The sequence below is a fragment of the Hypomesus transpacificus genome, chromosome 4 (genome assembly GCF_021917145.1).
Source record: "Hypomesus transpacificus isolate Combined female chromosome 4, fHypTra1, whole genome shotgun sequence".
Lineage (NCBI taxonomy): Eukaryota > Metazoa > Chordata > Actinopteri > Osmeriformes > Osmeridae > Hypomesus > Hypomesus transpacificus.
In genome coordinates, this window is record NC_061063.1 from 5,059,649 (window position 1) to 5,080,089 (window position 20,441).

General features: G+C 47.8%; 4 protein-coding genes across 7 annotated transcripts in view; 2 read left to right on the plus strand and 2 right to left on the minus strand.

The window, feature by feature from the left end:
* Window positions 1–17: 17 nt before the first annotated feature.
* Window positions 18–9,752, minus strand: ehmt2 (euchromatic histone-lysine N-methyltransferase 2). 3 transcript variants are annotated; one of them, XM_047018632.1, is made up of 28 exons: window positions 9,689–9,752; window positions 9,260–9,326; window positions 8,967–9,134; window positions 8,591–8,847; window positions 8,423–8,501; window positions 8,217–8,293; window positions 7,987–8,127; window positions 7,799–7,858; window positions 7,540–7,660; window positions 7,289–7,393; window positions 6,913–7,049; window positions 6,588–6,731; window positions 6,026–6,333; window positions 5,603–5,839; window positions 5,356–5,438; window positions 5,162–5,268; window positions 4,870–4,992; window positions 4,384–4,545; window positions 3,926–4,030; window positions 3,571–3,725; window positions 2,647–2,814; window positions 2,365–2,509; window positions 2,158–2,235; window positions 1,767–1,882; window positions 1,405–1,491; window positions 1,234–1,312; window positions 917–1,092; window positions 18–637 (listed from the first exon to the last, which is right to left on the minus strand). In XM_047018632.1, exons 1-28 carry the CDS (start codon window positions 9,728–9,730, stop codon window positions 457–459), a joined length of 3,708 nt encoding a protein of 1,235 aa, XP_046874588.1. In that variant the 5' UTR covers window positions 9,731–9,752; the 3' UTR covers window positions 18–456. The 3 variants fall into 3 exon arrangements, with proteins under 3 accessions (XP_046874588.1, XP_046874589.1, XP_046874587.1); XM_047018633.1 differs by having other exon boundaries at window positions 4,444–4,545; window positions 7,540–7,690; XM_047018631.1 differs by having other exon boundaries at window positions 7,540–7,690.
* Window positions 9,753–9,855: 103 nt separating this feature from the next.
* LOC124466799 (zinc finger and BTB domain-containing protein 12-like) lies at window positions 9,856–13,506 on the plus strand. Of its 2 annotated transcripts, none has more exons than XM_047018672.1 (5): window positions 9,856–10,031; window positions 10,557–10,799; window positions 11,209–11,403; window positions 11,919–11,996; window positions 12,119–13,506. In XM_047018672.1, the coding sequence occupies exons 2-5, from the start codon at window positions 10,596–10,598 to the stop codon at window positions 13,181–13,183; spliced, it is 1,542 nt and encodes a 513-aa protein (XP_046874628.1). In that variant the 5' UTR covers window positions 9,856–10,031; window positions 10,557–10,595; the 3' UTR covers window positions 13,184–13,506. The 2 variants fall into 2 exon arrangements, with proteins under 2 accessions (XP_046874628.1, XP_046874627.1); XM_047018671.1 differs by having other exon boundaries at window positions 9,857–10,031; window positions 11,850–11,996; window positions 12,119–13,504.
* A 97-nt stretch (window positions 13,507–13,603) lies between these two features.
* nelfe (negative elongation factor complex member E) lies at window positions 13,604–16,543 on the minus strand. The gene is made up of 11 exons (XM_047018703.1): window positions 16,439–16,543; window positions 16,052–16,137; window positions 15,838–15,907; window positions 15,557–15,702; window positions 15,383–15,457; window positions 15,197–15,234; window positions 14,808–15,085; window positions 14,416–14,560; window positions 14,243–14,297; window positions 14,042–14,144; window positions 13,604–13,912 (listed from the first exon to the last, which is right to left on the minus strand). The coding sequence occupies exons 2-11, from the start codon at window positions 16,124–16,126 to the stop codon at window positions 13,839–13,841; spliced, it is 1,059 nt and encodes a 352-aa protein (XP_046874659.1). The 5' UTR covers window positions 16,127–16,137; window positions 16,439–16,543; the 3' UTR covers window positions 13,604–13,838.
* Window positions 16,544–16,687: 144 nt separating this feature from the next.
* skiv2l (SKI2 homolog, superkiller viralicidic activity 2-like) overlaps window positions 16,688–20,441 on the plus strand; it is a 6,811-nt gene continuing 3,057 nt past the window's right edge. The window contains 13 exon segments of the mRNA XM_047019686.1: window positions 16,688–16,779; window positions 17,179–17,300; window positions 17,543–17,664; window positions 17,956–17,989; window positions 17,991–18,074; window positions 18,496–18,610; window positions 18,782–18,856; window positions 18,968–19,021; window positions 19,135–19,223; window positions 19,225–19,293; window positions 19,435–19,602; window positions 19,862–20,007; window positions 20,153–20,435. Coding sequence (XP_046875642.1) covers window positions 16,767–16,779; window positions 17,179–17,300; window positions 17,543–17,664; window positions 17,956–17,989; window positions 17,991–18,074; window positions 18,496–18,610; window positions 18,782–18,856; window positions 18,968–19,021; window positions 19,135–19,223; window positions 19,225–19,293; window positions 19,435–19,602; window positions 19,862–20,007; window positions 20,153–20,435 — 1,374 coding nt within the window. The 5' untranslated portion in view covers window positions 16,688–16,766.

A 20,441-nucleotide genomic window follows, 5' to 3' on the forward strand; every position in this document is an offset into this window, starting at 1 on the left:
TCAGCCCATTCCACAGCCAATTTATACTCAAATTTATTACATTTTGAACAAAACAAATGCATGTATATATATATAAAAAAACATGAAGCAGACATACTGAATATGACCTTAATGCAACCCTTAGTTCCATAATGTAATGAGTTTCACAGCAGTGGACTGATGTGTTCCTGTAGAGTTCCATAAAATACACTGCGCTATTTGGCACAGCAAAAACCTTAGCACACCTGGTATTTCATAGTATAGCTGTGCAACTGAATGATTTTTCTTGCAAAAGAGCAGAGCACCATTACAGTAAAGATATACTGTATTTATTGTCCTAGTCTTTCACGTCCCGTACAAAGGTATGAAGGCCTCACTTGTGCGATTCATCTAAACAGTAACTGCACACACTGACAGGGAAATTAAAGTAACATGACAAAATAGCTAACAGAACATGCTACAGGCCTCAAGCGATGCCTAGGAGTTTCCTAGCATTGTAAGCCCAAGGTCAGATCCTGATTCTGGGCAAGCCTCCAGCCGTGCAAGCCTGCTTTGCTCCAAGGCGATGGCCTCTGCAGAGTGTTTGCATTTCTCTGATCCACACTGGCAAGTGAAGTATTTGCTCTTAATATCCCAAAATCGGTCTCCATAGTCGAACCTATAAAACACAAAGGTAAAAATATTAACATGCAAAGAAAGTTCTAGTCCTGGTTTCAACCTTTTGAGAACGCAGTACTGAAGACTGTCCTTGATTATATGAATTTGGATAGGATAAATATAAGGAGGATGCAAAGACGGTATAAAAAATAAATACAACAAAAGTTATTATCCCTGATTGAGCCTTGGAGCCTGGACTTTTGGTGTCATGGGCATCGGTTCTGTTTGTTGGAAACTTGGGGAACAAACACCTATGTTGGATGTCCTGGGCCTGCCTTACCCTAACTCCTGCCCTGTGAGGATGTCCCGCGAGCTGAAGAAGGCGATGCGGGGGAAGCGCAGATCCTGGTGCAGCATGAACACTCGCACCGGGATGATGTTGGGGTCGCACAGGTGGTTGATAAAACGGCTGATGTTGCCATAGTAACGAGCGTCAATGCAGTACACCTCCCCGTCCTGTGGAGGGAGACAGAGGGTTGGTGAGAGAAATAAAAGATGCCGCTCAATGTCTTATCTCAACGTCTCTGTGTGAATACATGAGGTGTCTTAGGTCTTGTTTGTGTTGGAAAACACACCGGCTAGGACAAAAAGCCTTACCTTGTTGTCCAGGTCGAAGAGATACGAGTCGTCTTCCCTTACATCAGCCTCTGCATCAGAGATCAGCTCCCCAACATATCTATGGAGAGACGGATGAGAGAGACCATAAACAACGCAGCTATTGGGATAACAAACACACGTGTGCACACACACACACACACACACACTTACTCGCAGATGAAGCTTCCCTGGGGGATGTCTTGTAAAGCCCGTACCCCCCAACCCATCTTCTCTGTCCGGTACAACTGCAGACGCACTCTGAGAGAGAGAGAGAGAGAGAGAGAGAGGGAGAGAGAGAGAGAGAGAGAGAGAGAGAGCGGGAGAGGGAGAGAGAAGAGAAAAAGGATGTAGGTAGGAGGGCAAGATTGAGCATGTCACTCTGGATAAGAGCGTCTGCTAAATGACTAAATGCATGTGTCATAATGGGTGTGCGCATTTATCATACAGAGAGCGCTAAGTGGATAGGTGAGAGAGTGAAAGAGAGAGAGCCTGCATGCGTGCGTCATACAGGGCATTGACCGCCCAGCTCTTACTTAATGCCAGCCTGCACCACCCTGTTCTTGCAGGTGCGGTAGCAGGAGCAGGCCAGGTTACACTCGAATATGAGAGGAGGCTCGATCTTGTTAAACTCCTGCAACAACCGCTGGTCCTAGAGAATAGAGTCATAACAAAGCCCACATTAGATAAGACAGACACATAGATACACACATAAGGACGTTCCCATGGGGGAACGGCCATGCCGTAGCAGCGTCTGAACACTGGATGTGTTTGAAACAGTTCAAACACAAATGACACACAGCAGTTAATCAAAACAAACCATGCAACAAATGATACACAACGTATGCACGGATGACGAGCATAACACGTGAACCAATCACCGACGAGCTTGGTTAACTGTCCGTAGAATGGGGGGTCGACGCTCACCTTGTCATACCAGCAGCGGATGCTGAGCTGTCCACATAGGCAGTTACTGGAGGAGCAGTCATCTGTGCAGCTGCAGTGCTGGGAGAACAGGACCAAGGGAAGCACGTGTCATGCAATTCATTCTGCCATTTCCCCTTTGGGGATGAGTCGAGTACCAATCTATCGGTCCTTGATAAAAGGATTCAGAGAGAGAAGCGTGCGTTCCACCTGCAAGTGTGTAATGTTGCGGTCGATGTTCATGGCTGAGGTCTCACAGTTCTCCGAGACGTATTTGTAATCCGAGGGGCAGCCCTCGTCATCCACGGCGTTCACACAGGGGATGGGCACGTTCTCGTAGCCCTGGGCCACGTCACTATGGGGACAGGAGAAAGGGAGGGACAGTTAAAACTGACCTGAATGGAAGAGAGGAAAAACAAGGTTCTTTTGGTTCCCTGGCTGTCTGTTTTGGATTGACTCGGCAGCACCGGCTTAGAGGAAAAAACCACCGACCTGCAGATGATCTTCTCCGTTCGAAGCATGCGATTGGCTATCCCCCTCCGCAACTTCCTGTTAATCTGGAGCGCCACCCAAACTGGCGAATCAGGACGCGCCAAGGTGAGAGGCGTGTCCCCTTCCCTGTTCATAATGTCGATGTCGGCCCCCCTGGACAGAAAGAGCCTGAGAGGCAGGAGACAGGAAGTCAGACAGCAGCTTTAGGGTGACCAGACGTCCGGTTTTAGTCCGGTTTTCCGGCCCGTTGTCCGGACTGCTGTTGCGTGTCCTCCTTTTCGCCCTTTTGTCCTCCTTTTTATCCTTCCTGCCCCCAGTTGCAATATACCACTCGCGTAGGCTTTCAGATGCCAAAAAAAAAAAACTCCTTCAAATTTACGTGGAGTTCAGAACTCCACTTTGCCACTAAAAGCAGCAAAGATCAATATCATGCCTTCTGTAAGCTCTGTCGCATTCATATAGACATGAGTAGTGAGGGGAAAGGGGCTTTTAGAGCGGCATGCCTGCGCTATGCAACGGCACAAGGATAATGCTAGTTCTGCCGGGCACTCTTCCTTAATATCATTTTTGGGGATTGTCCTCCTTTTTGAACCTTTGTCCTCCTTTTTAGGGTCATGATTCTGGTCACCCTAAGCAGCTTACAGACCAGACCTGAGAGACTAAATAAATACACAGGCACATAGCTCTGAACCTTACATTCACACCCACAACATTTGCTGGATGAATCAGTTAGACCCCCTTGTGTGCCACCACCCTAGTCCACCCTCAGTGAGAACAAACCGACAGTCTGATAAACTGACGGCACAGAGGGGAACGCTCTCGTCACGTGGCATACCAACTGAGCCCGGCTAAACCGCGTCGCTCCCTTTCCATTAGACGTGTGGGACCATGTGGACGTGATTGACGTGCGCGAGGGCCACTCACGTGACACACTCGAGGAAGCCCTCCCTGGCGGCGATGTGGAGGGGCGTGTCCCCGTGCATGTTGACGGAGGTGAGCGGACACCCGGCGTTCAACACCAGCTCAGCGATCTCCACGCTGCCCGCGAACGACGCCCAGTGGAGGCAGACATTCGTCTCCTGACCGGGGATGGATGGAAGGAAGGAGAGAGAGACACACACACAGAGACAATGCAATCGTACATTTTAAAATTAGTAAGCACCTTCTCTGCCGTCCTCACCCATGATTCAAACAGAACGGCCTTGTGAACGAGATTTGAGTTTGTCTTCTGCCCATTCATCACACAGTTGCCTTTCAGTCAGGCTAGACGGAGACTGACCTTGTCTTTGATGGTGACGTCAGCTCCTCTGTTGAGCAGGGCTCGGATGACCTCCACGTGTTTGTGCTCTGCAGCCCAGATGATGGGGGTCCAGCCTCCACTGTCCTGGAAGGGGGGGAATAGGGGGGGGCATAGAGGGCAACACTGAGCTTATGAAGTCTATAACACGCTGTTGCCATAGCAATCAATATTAAGACCCAACAGAAAGGAACTTGTTGCAGGTAGTCAAGAAAGCATCATATCTACGTCTAATTTACTGACAGATGAATACGTATAGCACTGTTTATAATCTGATTTAAGAGGGTAACAGAATCAAATATTTATATTCTCTATTATAAAATATACATTTATAACATCACATTGCACGACAATTGCAGCACGGAGACACACGAGGCACAGTGCAGGCGACACTGACATTGAGACAGAGTGATAAAACACACACACACACACACACTGACTTGTTTGATGCTGCCACCCTGTCTAGAGCCCAAGACCGTTCCCCACTCGCTCTCCCCCACCTGTGCGTTTATATCCACCTGTCCCGTCTCCAGCAGCAGGGTCACGATGGCCAGACTGCCCCGCTTGGCCGCGTGGTGCAGCCCAGTGTAGCCATCCTCCTCCTGGACAGAGAGGGGAGGGAGAGAGGAGAGAGGAGAGGAAGGAGGAAAGATGGGGGGAGAGGAAAGAGGAGAGGAAGGAGGAGAGATGAGAGAGGGGAGGAAGGGAGATGGGGAGAGATGAGAGAGGGGGTTATAATGCCAGAATGGAAGACAGGATACAAAGAAGAAAAGAGGCAAAGCAGAATGAGAGAGGAGGGTGAGGGGGTTATTTCAGGTAGCAACATCTCCTGACTCCCCCTGTGTAGCATTACACCAGTGCTAGCGGGAGTTCGCTTTTGAACTCAAGTAGTGGTCCCCCAGGTGTGTGTGTGTCAGAGGACTCACCGTGTGATAGACAGAGGCTCCACTCTGCACCAGGTACCTGGCCACCTCCACGTGGTCGTTGACTATGGCCTCCAAGAGTGGCGTCCTCAGGGCTTTGTCCTGGGCGTCTACTTTAGCGCCCGCCTGCGGGCACAGACAACAAGCACAGACGTTACTGTGGTTTGGCACCTTGCACGCCATTGAGCAACACAGGAAGTGGCAGAAATACTCCCCTACATGGTCCCATTTTTTTATTTTGTGTCATTTTGATCATAGGATGATAATACAGGGTGTAGATGATGAGGCCCCAGACCTGCACAAGCATGTAGCAGACCTCCAGCAAGCCTCTCTGGGCTGCGGCGTGGAGCGCACAGCGCCTGTTCTGCGAGTCAGCCTGGTAGGCTGGGTCTATGCCGTCCACTGGCACACACATACAATGGATGAGTTAGTATCACACTGACACCTACGTGGTGTTCATGATCCGGCAGGGATTTGGAAGGCACTCACTGAGCATGAGCAGAACTCTCTGCACCTCCCCCTGCTTGGCGGCTGGATAGAGCTGGCGGGGGTGGAACCTCAGTTTCTTCCTCCTGGCCAATCACAGAGAAGAGAAGCAGCACATGAATTTAGAACTCCATCCGAAATATCGACAGCAGTGAGGCCTTAGTATAGGGGGGGAACATCATCCCAAAGTTCCTAGAAGTCAAGTCTTTGAGTGACCAAATAATTCCAACAAATCCAAATAATCTCCTACCTCTCTGTGTCCTGGGTGAGAAAGGCCTTCTGTAGCGCCGCCCTGCTGGGCCCTGGTGGAAGAGCGCTGGGGCAGACAGGCTTGCCGTTGGGTAGGCAGATGGAGGGTCCCACACTGTCTACTCCCCCCTCCGCTGGGAGGGGCGCCCCCTCTGGAGAGGCTGAGCCTGGAGGCGGCTGGGGATTCGGCTGCAGCTCAGAGTCCCGCTTCACCACCCCACGCCCACGCATCCGGGCACTGAGGTGGGAGAGTTGGGGGAAGGGGGTGGGAGGTAGGGGTGGAGGGGAGAGAGAGTTATGATGGCAAGACAGGGTATAGTACAGGAAACCCAAACTAACCCTGCACCGTTAGAACCACACCTGAAATCTAAACCCCTCACCCTCCTCATCCCCTCTGTCATCCCTCCGTCGGCCAATCCCTCACCTGACGGGGCCCTCGGGCCTCTTCCCGTTCTTCACGGCCCCCGTGGACGCTGCCAGGGAGAGGGCGGGGGGGACGGCGGGCGGGATGGACGGCGTTGTGGTCGAGGAGGCTGAGGTGGTCACCACCGACGCCGCGGCGGAGGGAGGGATGGTGACCTCCTGGGCCTCGGAGGCGTCCTCGCCACAGTGGGGGCAGAAGAGCATGCCCGTGCCCATCCCCCTGGCACGCCCACCCCCCAGCACAGACACACACCCCCTGTGGAAGCGATGGGCAATGCGATGGTCTGGACAGCACTCCAGGAAGGTGCCCTAAAAGGGGATGGTACAGGGGATGTCATGGTTAGGATTTCTAGAACATATTTTTGGACCATTGTACTTGGGAATCACTTTGGATGAAAGCACCTGCTCAACGCACACATGTAAATGTAAACATGACAACCCCAGAACGCCTCATGGATCAATTATGGCGACAGATTCTTGAATTTAGAGAAGTCTATACTTGTTTAGTGACAGTGGACAGTGTTTTAACATTGTAAAGAGCAGCAAGCAGTGACAGGTCTTACCGCTATGCAGAAGTATCCACAGCCAGGGCAGCAGTGGTGTTTGACCATATGCGACCGGTGACTCTCACACAAAACCAGAAGGGACACTCGACTGGACGGACGCATGGTCTCCCTCTTGACGATGATGTTGGTACAGCCCACCAACTGAGAGACACAGAGGGAGACCAAATGTAACCACTTAAACGGGGGACGCGTGGATCGAGTGAGTTTTCCCTGTTACCCGGCGTTTTCTACACATAACACCACACAAACACACCTTCATAAGCCCCACACTGTGATTTCGGACACAAAGGTCGTAGCTTCTCACACAGACCCACGCGCGTACCTCTCCATTGATGCTCTCCGTGGCCATGCACTGTCTGTTGGCCTGTTGGCTGGCCCCGTCCACACGAGGCGCTTCCATCCTGCAGCTACACAGCGGGAGCTCCTCCAGACGCTCTGTCTCCCCACCATCACTGCCCTCTATACACACACACACACACTTCAGCATCACTGCCCTCTACACACACATACACTTCCGCATCTTTGCCCTCGACACACTTTTTACACACATACAGTACAGTCTCCACAACCACTTATCTGAGAGGATTCCCTTTATCCTATATCACAGCTGAAGGCCTTTTCTCAAACAGCGATACACACACAGGCTGACAGACTTGGAAAGCTAACAGCACAGGCAGGTTCATGTAGAATGTACCCACCGTGGTGTGGTGAGAGGGTGAGACTGTCGGCAGCAGAGATGTCCAGAGCCCCCAGGGGAACCTCTGTGTAGTCACTGTTCCCTCCAGGAGTGGCAGCTGCAGAACCTGCAGTCACACAAGGAGAACACTCACACTGAGTAGAGTAAAGTGGTGATATTCATGACACACACATTTGCAAAAATTTCTTTGGAGTTTCATTGGCAAACACACACACACACACAGGCTGCTAAGAAGTCCCATCTGTCACTCACCTCCCACTGTCTCCACCCCTTCAGTTCTTTCTCTCCCTTTGCCCCGCCCTGGGTGTGTCCATGGCGACTCACTCCGCCCCTTGCTGCCCTGGCCCCTCCTCTTAGGATCACAATCTGCAGGCTGTTGCAGAGAGGTGGCTCGTTTGTCAGACTTGCGATATTGGAAGAAAAAAAATTATATATGTAGAAATGTCTCTCATTATGCTTTCCCAAACTGATTATTGAAAAATGGCTATGAACTGCTAGTTCTACTACTCACAAGGTCCGATTCCTCCAAACCACCTTCATGGAGCCTTTTAACCACCCCCCCATTTTCAGACTGCGAACAAAGAAGAAGAAACATGAAACACAGGCCACACACTGTGTTCTGAGTCATAAAAAAAACACTTAATAATAGGTGTATAGGATTTGAAGAAGTTGGCGATGGGTGTGGATGAAGTGCCAGACCTTATTTCCTGTGTCATCTCTGGTGTGACGTTTGTAGGAGAGAAGCTCTTCTTCATCTGCACCTTCCAACCAGTTGCGTCGTTGACCAGAGGTAGCTGTGGCAACCAGCTCCATACCTTTTCCATGGGCCAGATGGTTTGTCTGAGGTGTAAAAAAAATAGGCACTGCAGGTAATTCCATTTAAATACATTAAACACAAGTCCTTTACTAATGTGCATGCTTGGATTTACCTTCTTCTCTTTCTCCAGAACATTCTCTGCCCTCTCAGGTGTGGTCTCCGAGGCCAGGCCCAGCCTTCTCCTTTTGGCTGTGGGGAGTGAGAGACAAAAAAAAAGATACTTACACACACCAGACTCAAGAGTTGTGTCGTCTACCCACACAGTAGACCTCCAAGACCCCCCCCCCCCCCCAAATGTTTAAAAGATATGGGTCTGACCAGTATCATTGTCTGTGGTGAAGCTGATGGTGGGCTCTGAAGGTTGGACTGGCATAACTGGTGACTCAATGCACCTCATCTGAAAATCAAATAGTCAGGTCATCAGGGTGGAAACAGTTGTTGTCTATAAAATGTGTCAGCGTTCTAGGTTTTAAACAGGAAACTCACTTGTGATATGGGTGGTCTGTTCATGGTCTTGCGAGCACGGTGGACCTTGGTTGGCGGAGCAGAGACGAGAGGTGGAGAGGATGAAGGAGGTAGTAGGAGAGCCTTACTACTGCCCGGACCAGAGACACTCATTTTGGCTCGAACAAGAGGGGAGGATGAGGTTGTGGACAAAGGAGAGGAGGAGAGAAGAGAGGAGGCTGAGGACGATGAGGAGAGGGAGAGCAGAGAGGGGCAGGTGGATGTCTTGGCTGCTTGACCTGTAAGCGGGGAGATGAGCAAAGACATGTCAAGGAGAGTGATGATGGATGTAAGTGATACAGAGAGGAGGGACACAGAGACCCTATGGCAGTTACTCTGCGTGTTATCGGTACTCTACCTGTGGCTTCCCTGCCAGACGTGCAAGAAGAAGGAGAGGCTAGTCTTTCGCTCTCCTCCACAGCTTTGGTTCCAAGCGTTTCCAGCTGCTGCAAAGGCAACAAAGACGCCAACTCGCCCATGGTCCCCGTCTTATCGGTAGATACAGCTGCAATGTCACCTGCATCACCTTGGAGACAGACACACACTCCAGTATGCTTTACTTGTGAATTTAAACGGTCGCTAATAAACTTAACTTCCAATGGCCGTAACGAAATTACAAAGCTTGCAAAGCACTTGTCGCAGCTCACAAACCTTTATCCGTTGTGGTTGGACGTTTTACTTCGGATTCATTTACAACCTCATCGCTCTCTGTCGACTCCTAGAGAATAAACCACAAGTTTGTGTTTTGATATTACCCGTACGGTGCAATTGAAATGCACCAACTCTTGTCAACTTAACGGTTAACTCGAAAAAAACATGAATGCATAGAAATACATAAGCCGAAGTTAGGTGAACTGAACCCCATTGCAAACCTAGAACTAGCCAGCTTCACAATTGTTCAAGCATCCGTTTTGAATGGCTTTAGCTGGTACAAAGAAGGGTTTCCACGCGAGCAAATGGCAAACTACTCTGACTTTAAGTGGTTATGCATTTCCTACATTTGAGGTAACACGCTGGTAGTTTATTAACAGTGAGCGTAGCTAGATCACAACTAGAGTTCACGAACGATGATCTTTATACCTTAATCGATTCCTCGGATGCCGACATGTTTTCACTTTGCATTCAACGTAGTTCACGTAGAGTTGCGTTCATTGCACGCAGGGAGGTTAGGTTGCACGTTGTCGACGTGACACGCCCCGCCTGTAACTGCCGTGCCCTGTTAACCGTAGCTGCTGGTCCTGCATCAGTCTCATTCCGCTGAACTCATAAAACGAAACGGGGAAATCGAATTAAGGACTGAATCACAGTCAGCCCATAGTAAAATAAGGGAAGTAAAATGTCCTTTCAGACCAAACGTAAACACAGCCAGCTAACTTAGCTCCTAATACATCAACAAGTTATCGAACGAAATTTGTATGTACTGGTAAGTAGATTGAAATGAGCGACACATCTAAAACATGTATAAGAAACTGAAAAGCTAGACGACAGTTATTAACAGTTTAACGCCAGTCAGAAGCATGACAAGAGAAACCCCTTGTGTTTTAGCTTGCTAGCTAGCTTGCTACTAGTAACGTACCTGGTTACTGATTCTGCCTAACAATACATGTCTTTTAAATCTAGGTTGTCTAGCCAACCAACTACAGTACATGTAAAGTAATGCTAAGGAACGACTGCTTAGTTTAATCTTAAAGTGTCGATACAACAAGGAAGGCCTAGCATTAGACTGGCACTACATTTCAAAACAATAAAGCAAGTCCTTTTGGGAAATTACAAGGAAACATAGCCTAGAACATTTTTCAGTTATTTCATGTGTTACGTAATTCTTCTACAAAGTAGGTTGCCATTATTTAATTTGAGTTGTTTCGCTAAAACTTTGCTGTCACCCCCCTTCTTTCATCCCTCCCTTTCTTTTCTTTCCATCCCTATTTTTCTATCTAACCTCTTCCAGGATTTTACACACACACATATTCTGCCAGAGACTGTGAAGATGGGGATGCTGTGTTTCCGGTTGCCCGGTCACGGTGACACCACCCTGAAGCACATGAACTCGCTGAGGTCCAAGCAGCACTTCTGTGATATCACCATTGTAGCGAGCGGCAGCCAGACGTTTCGGGGACACAAGGTGGTGCTGGCTGCCTGCTCTCCTTTCCTCAGAGATCAGTTCTTGCTCAACCCTTCCTCAAAACTACAGGTACAACCCATGGTCTAAAACAAGTCTCAATATGTAGCCTTCCTAATACAGTATAGGGGATAACATCATCCACTAATAGCATATCCAGTCATTCTGTATAGGCTGATTTCATATCTGAGGCAGCTAGACAGGAGTACACCGTTTTTGGGTTGTTTGGGCTAATCCATCCAATTTCCTGGTAGGGGATGCCAGCCTAATACTTTCACTTCTCCATCCAGATCTCCAGAAGGTCACAACGGCCCGGGATGGTGCTATAGTCGTTGGCTCTGTTCTTATCAGTGTTACACAGACATAGTTTGAGGCATATTACAGCAGCAAAACATTATGATAGAATATTTGAACACATTTAGTACTGTGACCAACAGACATATTTAGCATACTACCTGACAGATCCCCCCCCCCCTCCCAGGTGTCAGTGCTTCACAGTTCCAGTGTGCTGTGGGATCTGCTCCTGTCCTGTTACACTGGGGTGCTGCAGTTCAGCCACAAGGAGATCGTGAACTACCTGACAGCCGCTAGCTACCTGCAGATGGAGCACGTTGTGGAGAGATGTCGAGGAGCCCTGAACAAATACATGCAGCCGAGGAACCCCAGTCCACCCCAGGTGAGCTGTAGTCTTCAACATGATCATCTCATGGCCCGAGGAACCCCAGTCCACCCCAGGTGAGCTGTAGTCTTCAACATGATCATCTCATGGCCCGAGGAACCCCAGTCCACCCCAGGTGAGCTGTAGTCTTCAACATGATCATCTCATGGCCTCGGAGGTTGTTTGAAGTCAACAGCTGACTGAATGCAGTTTACGATCCCGATTGTGATGGCCTTCAGACGTGGAAATTCAATGAAAAGTCTTTAGATTACTGATTATACTTTAGCTTTGTGATATAGCTTATTAAATAAGGGTTCCTATGTGGTCAGGCCATTTCTCAAAATGTTTAAGTGCACCTCATCTTCAAATATTAACTTGACAGCAGAACTGTTAAATAACCTACATTTTGAAAAATCTAAAATGATCTTTACATCTTTCTTTTTTTAATCCTTGCTTCTTTTCAGAGCATAAAAACAGAGGAGGGCTATTCGCTTCCCTCTATGTCACCTGTTGACCATTCCTCTTCTGCACAGTCCCCGGGTGATACCACTGACACACATACCCAGACAACCAACGATACCTGCGGCTCACTGGATGATTCCCTGATAAAGGTGTGGGTGTGTTCACCTGCAAAACAATGGATGCATCTGTCTGGCTAGTGCCAGTGCAATGTTCAGCAGTTAACATGATGGTCAAATTTGCACCACTCATTCCTAGTGTCTGGTTGTTTCAGGTGAATATCTTAGAAGATGAGGAGTCCAGAGAAGACTATGGTGTCGACCAGGTGTACATTCAGGAGACCGGGCAGGTGATAGTCACCAAAAGAGAGGCAGAGGGTGACGAAGCCGACCCCACGGAGGAGCATGTTTACCTGGGGACGGACAGCATCATGGTGGAGGGTGATAGGGCAGAGGGAGAAGGGGAAGACACCGCCTCAACAGCAACAGATCTGTGTATTAGCGGATTCATGAGGGAGGGGCTCAACGCTCTGAGACGCCGTCTCTCTGAGCCTAAAGGGGGTCGGGGGAGAGGAAGGGGGAGGGGGTTTAAGAAGAGGAAATGGAGCTCCTTCAACGAGAGGAGGTCTGTAGGGGTTTCCTTTCCAGAAGAGTGGCCCTTTCCTACCGCAGGGGACATCACGGGGCAGGGCTTCGGCCTGGACTTCAGCCAGGAGGCACTGAGGGCGGCCTACCTGGCTGGCGAGCTCCCCCAGCTGGACTTCAGGGTCGGGGAGACTCAAGGAGAGGAGGCCACCCCTGGAGATGCTGGTGGTACAGCCCATTATAGCTTGGATGAGGAAGGTCGACTGGAGATGGGGGCCTTACCAACGGACGAAGTGGGTGACGAGTCCGTGGCAGTGGTAGGGTCCACTTCCAGCGGCGCGGGGCCAGTGGCATGTGAGCACTGCGGACTAACGTTCCCCTCGGCCCACTCGCTGGCCGTCCACTCCCGCTCCACCCACCTGCTGTACGTGTGCCCTTGCTGTGGGAAGCACTTCCACCACTCCACCAACCTGGACCGTCACATGAGCGTCCACCGGGGGGCCAAGTCCCACAGCTGCCCGCTGTGCTTCAAGACCTTCACCCAGAAGTCCACGCTGTGCGACCACATGAACCTTCACAGCGGCGAGCGGCCGCACCACTGTGCCTACTGTCACGCTCGCTTCGCCCACAAGCCCGCCCTGCGGCGCCACCTGAAGGAGCAGCACGGGAAGACGACGGGGCAGAACTCTCTCCACGAGCAGGCGGAGAAGCAGAGGGAGCAGGGGGAAGGAGGGGGGGGGGCTGCCTCTCAATGAGGCGGAGAGGTCTGGCATGACGACGTGAGACAGAGACAGGCAGATCAGCTAGCCCTTGTTGGTGTTGTGGGGGTGGGGGATGAAATGTTACTTGGGATTTAAAGTGTGATTTTGGAACAGGATGAGTGTGTGTGTGTGTGTGTCATGAAGGGAATACTACTGTTTTATTTTTAGACCCTAGAGACCTCCTTTAGACTCCTAGTATTCACTGGTTTACCAATAAAATATTCTGTATTTATTATTAAATGATTTTAAACAATGTGAGTTTCTTGTTATGAACTGAAAAACCAAATGCCAATTAAACCATCTGCTAAATGAATAAGATGGGAGTGTTAGTATAGATAGACACTGTCACATTATTGGCAGACTAAGTGTAATTGACTCTTATGCAAAACAAGGACCTCAAACTACTCAACGGAAAAAGGTATTGATGTGATTTATTGACCGTCTCAAAACAACTGAGTACAAAAGCAGACGTATTGTTGACCTCGTCCTCATCTAATAGCACACAAAAGAAAAAGCATACAATATGAGACTGACACACAGTGCAGTTCATAGCTAACACAATTGACAACAAAAACTAAAATGCAGAAGAGAAATAAAAACAAAATGCTCTGTTCTTCTCTGGTCCACAGGGTGGCAAGACTCCTCTGGTTCACAAGAAATCTTCACTGTAGACAACTTGATTCCTCTTGTCCCTGTACGAACCTTTGGCACTGTTCTGAACAGCTGGGAAGAGGAGAAAACATACGATTTGTTGACAATTAGCACATAGATCAGATGCCATACTCAGAAAAGGATTTTCGTTTTTGCTGGGTAATTTAACAACCCTATGGTGTACGACCTAGTGATACTTACCCAGCGAGGCCCAGACAGATTTGCCAGTAGCTGCATCCAGCATTGGTTGCTTTCTGGCAATGCTGACTTTGATAGGGATCTCCCCTACTGTACTTCCATTCAGCTGAGAGACAGGAGAGAGACAGCAGCACCTCCAGGTCAGATGAATACCATGTGGGATACAGTGATGTGAGGACCCTAAACCGGCCTACAGTGCCTCACCTCAGCAACCACCTGATCCGCTGACTCCATCTTCTCAAAGGTGATGAACGCGCAACTTAAGGTAAAAGTGAGAAGGGATATGAGTAGGAGAAAAACCGACCACATACAAGTTCAATTCTTCAAAACCATGTGTTTGCACTGTAATCAAGTATTTTGTCGCTGTGCTGTCTTACTTGTGCGGGTTGTCCATTGTGAGGTCTATGATGTTGCCATGCAGTGAGAAGGCAGAGCGCAGGCTGTCCTCCACCAGGCCAGAGCCATACACGTACACTGTGTTCCCCTTCCTCACCCCCCGCCGCTCCGGGTATGAGTCCGATCCTGGCACAGGAGAATTGAAAGGCAGAAGAAGAAAGTCTTCATTTGATTCATTTAGCAGACGCTTTTATCCAAGTGACCATTGAATAGTGATATACTAAGTAAAGCTGATCATCAAGGACAAAACCATGGAAGGAGAGTAAGAAATAAATACAATGTTTTATGGTCAGTGATTAAAATAAGCAATTTGTGTATAGGATTACGAACATGACATTATAAAATATGGGCAGCCGATAGGGCGGCGACTCACGTCTGAACGGTCCGTCTCTGTCTCTCTCCCGGTCTCGTTCCCTGCTCCTGTCCCTCTCTCTGTCGTGCTCCCTATCCCTGTCCCTCTCTCTGTCGTGCTCCCTATCCCTGTCCCTTCCTCTGTCGCGATCTCTCTCCCTGTCCCTCTCTCTCTCTCTGTCTTTCTCTCTGTCCACCTCCCGTTCGCGCTCTCTGTCCCGGTCCACGTCCCTGCTGGTGAACACGACACCGGGGTCCTCGTCGTCACGGGAACGCTCCCGCTCGCCTGGGCTGACAAAGCTGACGCAGAGGAAGAGATGTTAGGAGGAGGGATGTTTGACTTCCAAGCAGAGGAAACAGAGAGTAGAAAACACGATGCCGTTAATTATTCACAAGAGCTTTTAGGGTTACCTCTCATACAGAGATTTTCTGCTGGCTCTCTTGCCGGACTAGAGGGAAAAATTTTAAAATTTAAAAGAGAACAGATTCTGTTATCTTCTGAAAAGATTTTTACGCCATGTTGAAATACTACGGAAATTTGAACCCTAAAGGAGGATTCTATTCCGTTATTAGGATTTTCCCTTGTAATCTTAGTACCTCAGGTAGCTCTTCATCAATGGAGACGCTCCTTTGGAATGGTAGGAAGGCTGGAATTGGGCCTTTTTCTGGGTCCTTGAGGAAGAACAGATTTGAACTGATAAGTGCTGGTTCATAAGGGTAATACCCGTAAGACAGTTATGTACTATTTATGCTTGTACCACATGTATCCACCTTTAGTTTGATCTCTAGTGTTCTGGAGCGTTTAAAGCCAGAGTTTTTGTTTTCTGACTTGATTGCACTTATGGCTCCGGACTTGATCAACATTTTAGCCTGCTCCGTAGCTGTCGCTGTGTCGACTACAGGCTGGTCTGACAGGGCTAGGAAAAGTAAGGAGAGAGAGAGCACAGTGAGAGACAAGCTAATATGCAGGGATTCCATGGAAATAGGCACATCATTTTAAATGAATATTTGTATTTTGAAGAGAAAACTATGATCAGTGAAAACACACATACTCCGTTTTAAACCACTCTGATTCGTCTGGCTTGTTGAACTCTGCTTTTTCAAAGCCATTAGGGCTTTTTTCTTGAGGAGAGAGAAAATACATTGTAAATAGGGAAAATAGGCTGGTTATTGGTCTACTGAATACCACACCCATACTTTTTTACAATTAGTAATGGTATCGCAGTTTTTTCTTGAAAAAAGTGATGTTTGTTTCTATTTAGATACCTTCTTTTTGAGTTTGGCATATTTTTTCTGCAACGACTCCTCTTCCTCTGTCAGAGAGCTAGGGAAGACCACCATGGCAAACCTTTCTGTGAACACAGAGATTAATTCATGATATCAGTAAACAGTAGCTAGCCAACAAGTATATGTTTAAAAGCAATATATGTTTGCAGCTAGTTAATTTTCTAACTAGTTATCTAGTTAGCCAGTCAAGTATAGTGCCTAGTCTATCTCGATTACCACTCATTCACAATGAAAACAACCTCTTGCAACGCTGTCGTTTTGTTAGCAGGTATGATCAAGAAAAACCATACGATACATTAATTTTACTACACAACTACACATAGACCAAAACACAAATTGAGAATTGTTATGATGTTGATATAGTACCAGTGTATCCGTCTCTACAGTCTGTTTTCTCCCGACTCCAAACTTGACGAAACACTTGCGCATGAATATGACGTAAAGTGTCTTTGTTGTCTGGCGAGGATATTGTAAGAATGTCTTATACAAGTAAATAAATAAATTAGGTACTATTTAAAAATACGAATAGATGCATGTCACTAAGTATTATATTATTATGTTGTCTACAAGTATTTTTTTGTTGTTGTATCGTTTCAAATACACTTCCGCTAATCACAACTGTAACTTCCGACGCGACGCGACACAGTACTGACAGTGTTGCAGCTGCACAGAAACTTATACTTGCGGAGGAGACATGGAAAGAATAGGTAGATACATATATTAAAATGGTTAATGCAGGCATACTGTAACATCCTCTAGACTTTTTAGTTTCCTATATGGATGTTTGACAAATTACCTAGAGGTTTACATGACAAATGTGTTAAACAGGGCTAGCTAGCCACTGTTTTCCCTAATCTTAACTTAGGTTAGCTACCTACAGTACCTATGTATTATCAAAATGTATATCAACATTTTTATAGACTTCGTTTTGTTAGCCAATAAAGTATTTTGAAATGGCATCAAGTAAAATGTTGAGTTCCAGAAAGGACACATCTAGACTTGACTTTAGTTCTATTGTCATCGACACTGATCATTGAACCTATTCATCATACAAAGTCGTCTATTCACCCCCGTTTTTAAACTATAGTATGCCTCTCGCCCTACAGTTGTGCCCCCTGTGGGGCCCACAGACCTACCCATGTCCTTGCTGGAGATGGGCTGCTCTGGCAGGTTCGAGCTCATCACAGACCCATTGCCAAAGAACCAGCCTTTACCTCCTCTGAGCACGGTCAGTATGGCAATTTGTGGCTTAGGTGACATGTATTCCTTCCTGAAATAACAAGGACCAGATAACTACACATGGATAAAAAGTGATACAATTGACCATGTTGACAGTCTGGATACACTGTCTATGGCTTGACCCCATCAGTCGGCACTAACCAGCAGCACATAATCATTTGAACCAGTCCTATCCCATCTCTCTACCCTATTTCCCCCACATTATCTTGTTTATCTCTCCTCTCTCCTCAGCTCCCCCACGGCCTCCCCCCCACCAGTGTGGACCTAAAGACAGGGGTAGAGAAGCGCTTCCTACGCGACCCTGCCTGGCTCCCCCTACATGACACAGATGCCGCCTTCCAGAAGTTTCTGAAGTGAGTGGCCTAAATTGCATCTTGATGCTTGACGTCTACCATTCATTCATTTATTTGAGAGAAATTAATTTATAAAGAAATTATCTTATAAATGGTCCTTAGTATTTTAAATAGTATGATGCACTGATAGATATACAATTGATTATAATATTGATACGGTAGAGGGGCACTTTCCCTTGACTGTATTGGGTTGGAATTGTTACAAATTTCATTCGGGATTAAAAAAGTGAATGAAACTGATATGAACTGACTGCCAGCTCTTATGGAAGTTGTGTTGTTGTTTTTCCTTAGGGTGGCCCACAGGGAGATGGACGTGGACTCACTGCCTCCTCTGCTCCTCCGCTCCCCTCCACTCTGGGCTGTCTGTGGTCAGAGACCCCACCACAGGAATGCTTCTGGACTTCACAGAGGTAGCTCACACAATCGTTTCGCAAACGTTTATTCAACATATTATTCCTAGATAGACTCTATTGCTTTTGTTTTATTATTACTATATTGTATGTCTTTTTATATTACTTATGTTAAAAGTAATCTACACGTTTGTTATTTTTGTCAAACAAAAAAGTACTTTGTGTTGTATGAATGCTTGACATTCCTTGATGATAAAGGAATTGTACTTAATAAAACTTCATTCAGCTATAAGTAGACAAGTGTTAAGGGCTGTGTTAAGTGTCTGAAGTGATCAGTCTTTGGTTGATTGGAAGTAATGTATAAGTTGCATGTAATTTATAAATCATTTTAGCAGATGCATTCCTGTCTTACAATTAAATACAATTCCCCTCCTTCACTTCAATCCTCCTCCTTCACTTTTGCTATGTGGTTCTCTTTCAGGTGCTGCTGGAGAACACAGGTCTTTCATCAAAGAATTCTCTTTCTCTGCAACGGCAGCCTGGAGCCCCATCTGAAAGCTTGAGAGGAAGTAACACCAACTACCCCTTCCTGCCCGGTGAGTCCTGCTCAGCATCCCTCTTCTGATCGGAACAGAACCGTTTGTGTCAGTGTCGGTCATACATGGCTGTAGTGGTGTGCCACTTAGTAAGGTCCTATTGGCCTTTTTCTCTCTCTCACACTCTCTCTCTTTCGGCTTTTCTTTCTGCCTTTCTCTCCTTTCTTCTAGGTGGGATGGATGAGCTCACACTGGAGCAGATCAAGACGAAGTCTGACCTGGAGGAGGACATAGACTTTGAGAACAGTGAGATAAAACAAGGACAAAGGAAATAAGGATCTTGGGAGCTTCTTGGCTGACCTAGTACTTCCAGAAGAGTGTCTTGTGTTGTTGAAATTGCCTTTCCTTTTTCCTCAGATTTACTCACTGTGGCCCCTGGACTTAAAGCTGATATGGACTTCAGTGATAAAAGTGTGTAAGAAGTACATGTTTTGCTGCATATGTACAACATATATTGTCCCTCTGGCATGTGTATTTGGTACTCTTTCATTCTAATGTCGCTCTCTTATTGAACCAATCCAAAGATGCCAAAACTGCAAAGGCACCAGTCAACCTCTTGTCCCTCCTGTCCACCTTTGATGACATCATTGACGTGCACCCAGAGGGGCAGGAGACAGGCCAGGAAGGTGGAGATGCTCCTAAACTACCCCAGAACCAACAGCCTCGAGGACCTGGGGATCAAGGTATGGAGAACGTTGTCCAGCATCTGAAGCATCAGAGAAGTAGCTCAGTCCGTCACTCAAGAGGTCGTTATTTCATTCGAACTCTGTGCTTCTACATCTCCAGATGCAGCTCAGTAGTAACAAGCCTCCTTCCTGTTTCAGGACTCTGTTTCCACCCCCACGCCAGCCGCAGCTGTCTCCACCCCGGATCACGAGGGGGTGTCCAAGCCAGCAGCGGCCCAGGAGGAGACCAAGAAATGGGCCATTCCAGTCGACATCACCTCCCCCTGTGAAGACTTCTACAAACGCATCCCCAACCCAGCCTTCAAGGTACTGACTCAACAGACACTGGGAATAACGTGTGATAAAACCGCTGATTCCTTGATGACTTTAGTGAATGATTTCGTAGCAACAAGACTGCTCTCTAATTTACCATGGTTTGTAATATCATGTTGAGGGTTTATGATGATTAGCATTGTGTTTTTTTATATCAATACCGGGTTTCATAAAAAATGATGTATTTTGGACGAGTCACTGTTTGGCTCGGTACTTCATCCTAACCCCCCCCCCCCCCCCCTCTCTCTCCCAGTGGCCTTTTGAGTTGGACGTGTTCCAGAAGCAGGCGGTTCTGAAGCTGGAGGCCCACGAGTCTGTGTTTGTGGCTGCTCACACATCTGCAGGCAAAACGGTGGTGGCAGAATATGCCATTGCATTATCCCAGAAACACATGACCAGGTTGGTAGGAATGGAATTATACCGAGCAGAGATTGACCCCCCACCCTTTCTTTTCAGTCCCGATATTCCCAACACTGTACTTTGTTGTCTGCTATCACGGGACGTGACTTTACCCTAACCCGACGTACGGTCTGTACTCTGATAGGACCATCTACACCTCCCCCATCAAGGCTCTGTCCAATCAGAAGTTTCGGGACTTCAAGGCCACGTTCAGTGACGTGGGTCTGCTGACGGGGGATGTTCAGCTGAGCCCTGAGGCCTCCTGCCTCATCATGACCACGAGTGATACTGAGGTGCTGACAGAACACAGCCAACCAATCACACAACCCCACTGCCCCTCTGACAGAACACAGCCAACCAACCCACACAGCCTACTGCTCCTCACTAACATTACAAGAGACTATTTTAAACACTTTGGTTGTGAGTGTGTGTGT

What these genes read in the sequence shown, in the direction of transcription:
- ehmt2 (XM_047018631.1), bottom strand. Translation starts at nt 9,730, where the DNA reads ATGCAAAGTGAAAACATGTCGGCATCCGAGGAATCGATTAAG. An exon ending in GTCTGGCAGGGAAGCCACAG is followed by an intron (nt 8,848 to 8,966) that starts GTAGAGTACCGA and finishes CCCCGCTTACAG; the next exon opens with GTCAAGCAGCCAAGACATCC. An exon ending in ACGGAGAAGATCATCTGCAG is followed by an intron (nt 2,510 to 2,646) that starts GTCGGTGGTTTT and finishes CTGTCCCCATAG; the next exon opens with TGACGTGGCCCAGGGCTACG.
- LOC124466799 (XM_047018671.1), top strand. Translation starts at nt 10,596, where the DNA reads ATGGGGATGCTGTGTTTCCGGTTGCCCGGTCACGGTGACACCACCCTG. An exon ending in ACCCTTCCTCAAAACTACAG is followed by an intron (nt 10,800 to 11,208) that starts GTACAACCCATG and finishes CCCCCCTCCCAG; the next exon opens with GTGTCAGTGCTTCACAGTTC. An exon ending in TGGATGATTCCCTGATAAAG is followed by an intron (nt 11,997 to 12,118) that starts GTGTGGGTGTGT and finishes TGGTTGTTTCAG; the next exon opens with GTGAATATCTTAGAAGATGA.
- nelfe (XM_047018703.1), bottom strand. Translation starts at nt 16,126, where the DNA reads ATGGTGGTCTTCCCTAGCTCTCTGACAGAGGAAGAGGAGTCGTTGCAG. An exon ending in ATGCCAAACTCAAAAAGAAG is followed by an intron (nt 15,908 to 16,051) that starts GTATCTAAATAG and finishes TCTCTCCTCAAG; the next exon opens with AAAAAAGCCCTAATGGCTTT. An exon ending in CAGAGACGGACCGTTCAGAC is followed by an intron (nt 14,561 to 14,807) that starts GTGAGTCGCCGC and finishes CTCCTGTGCCAG; the next exon opens with GATCGGACTCATACCCGGAG.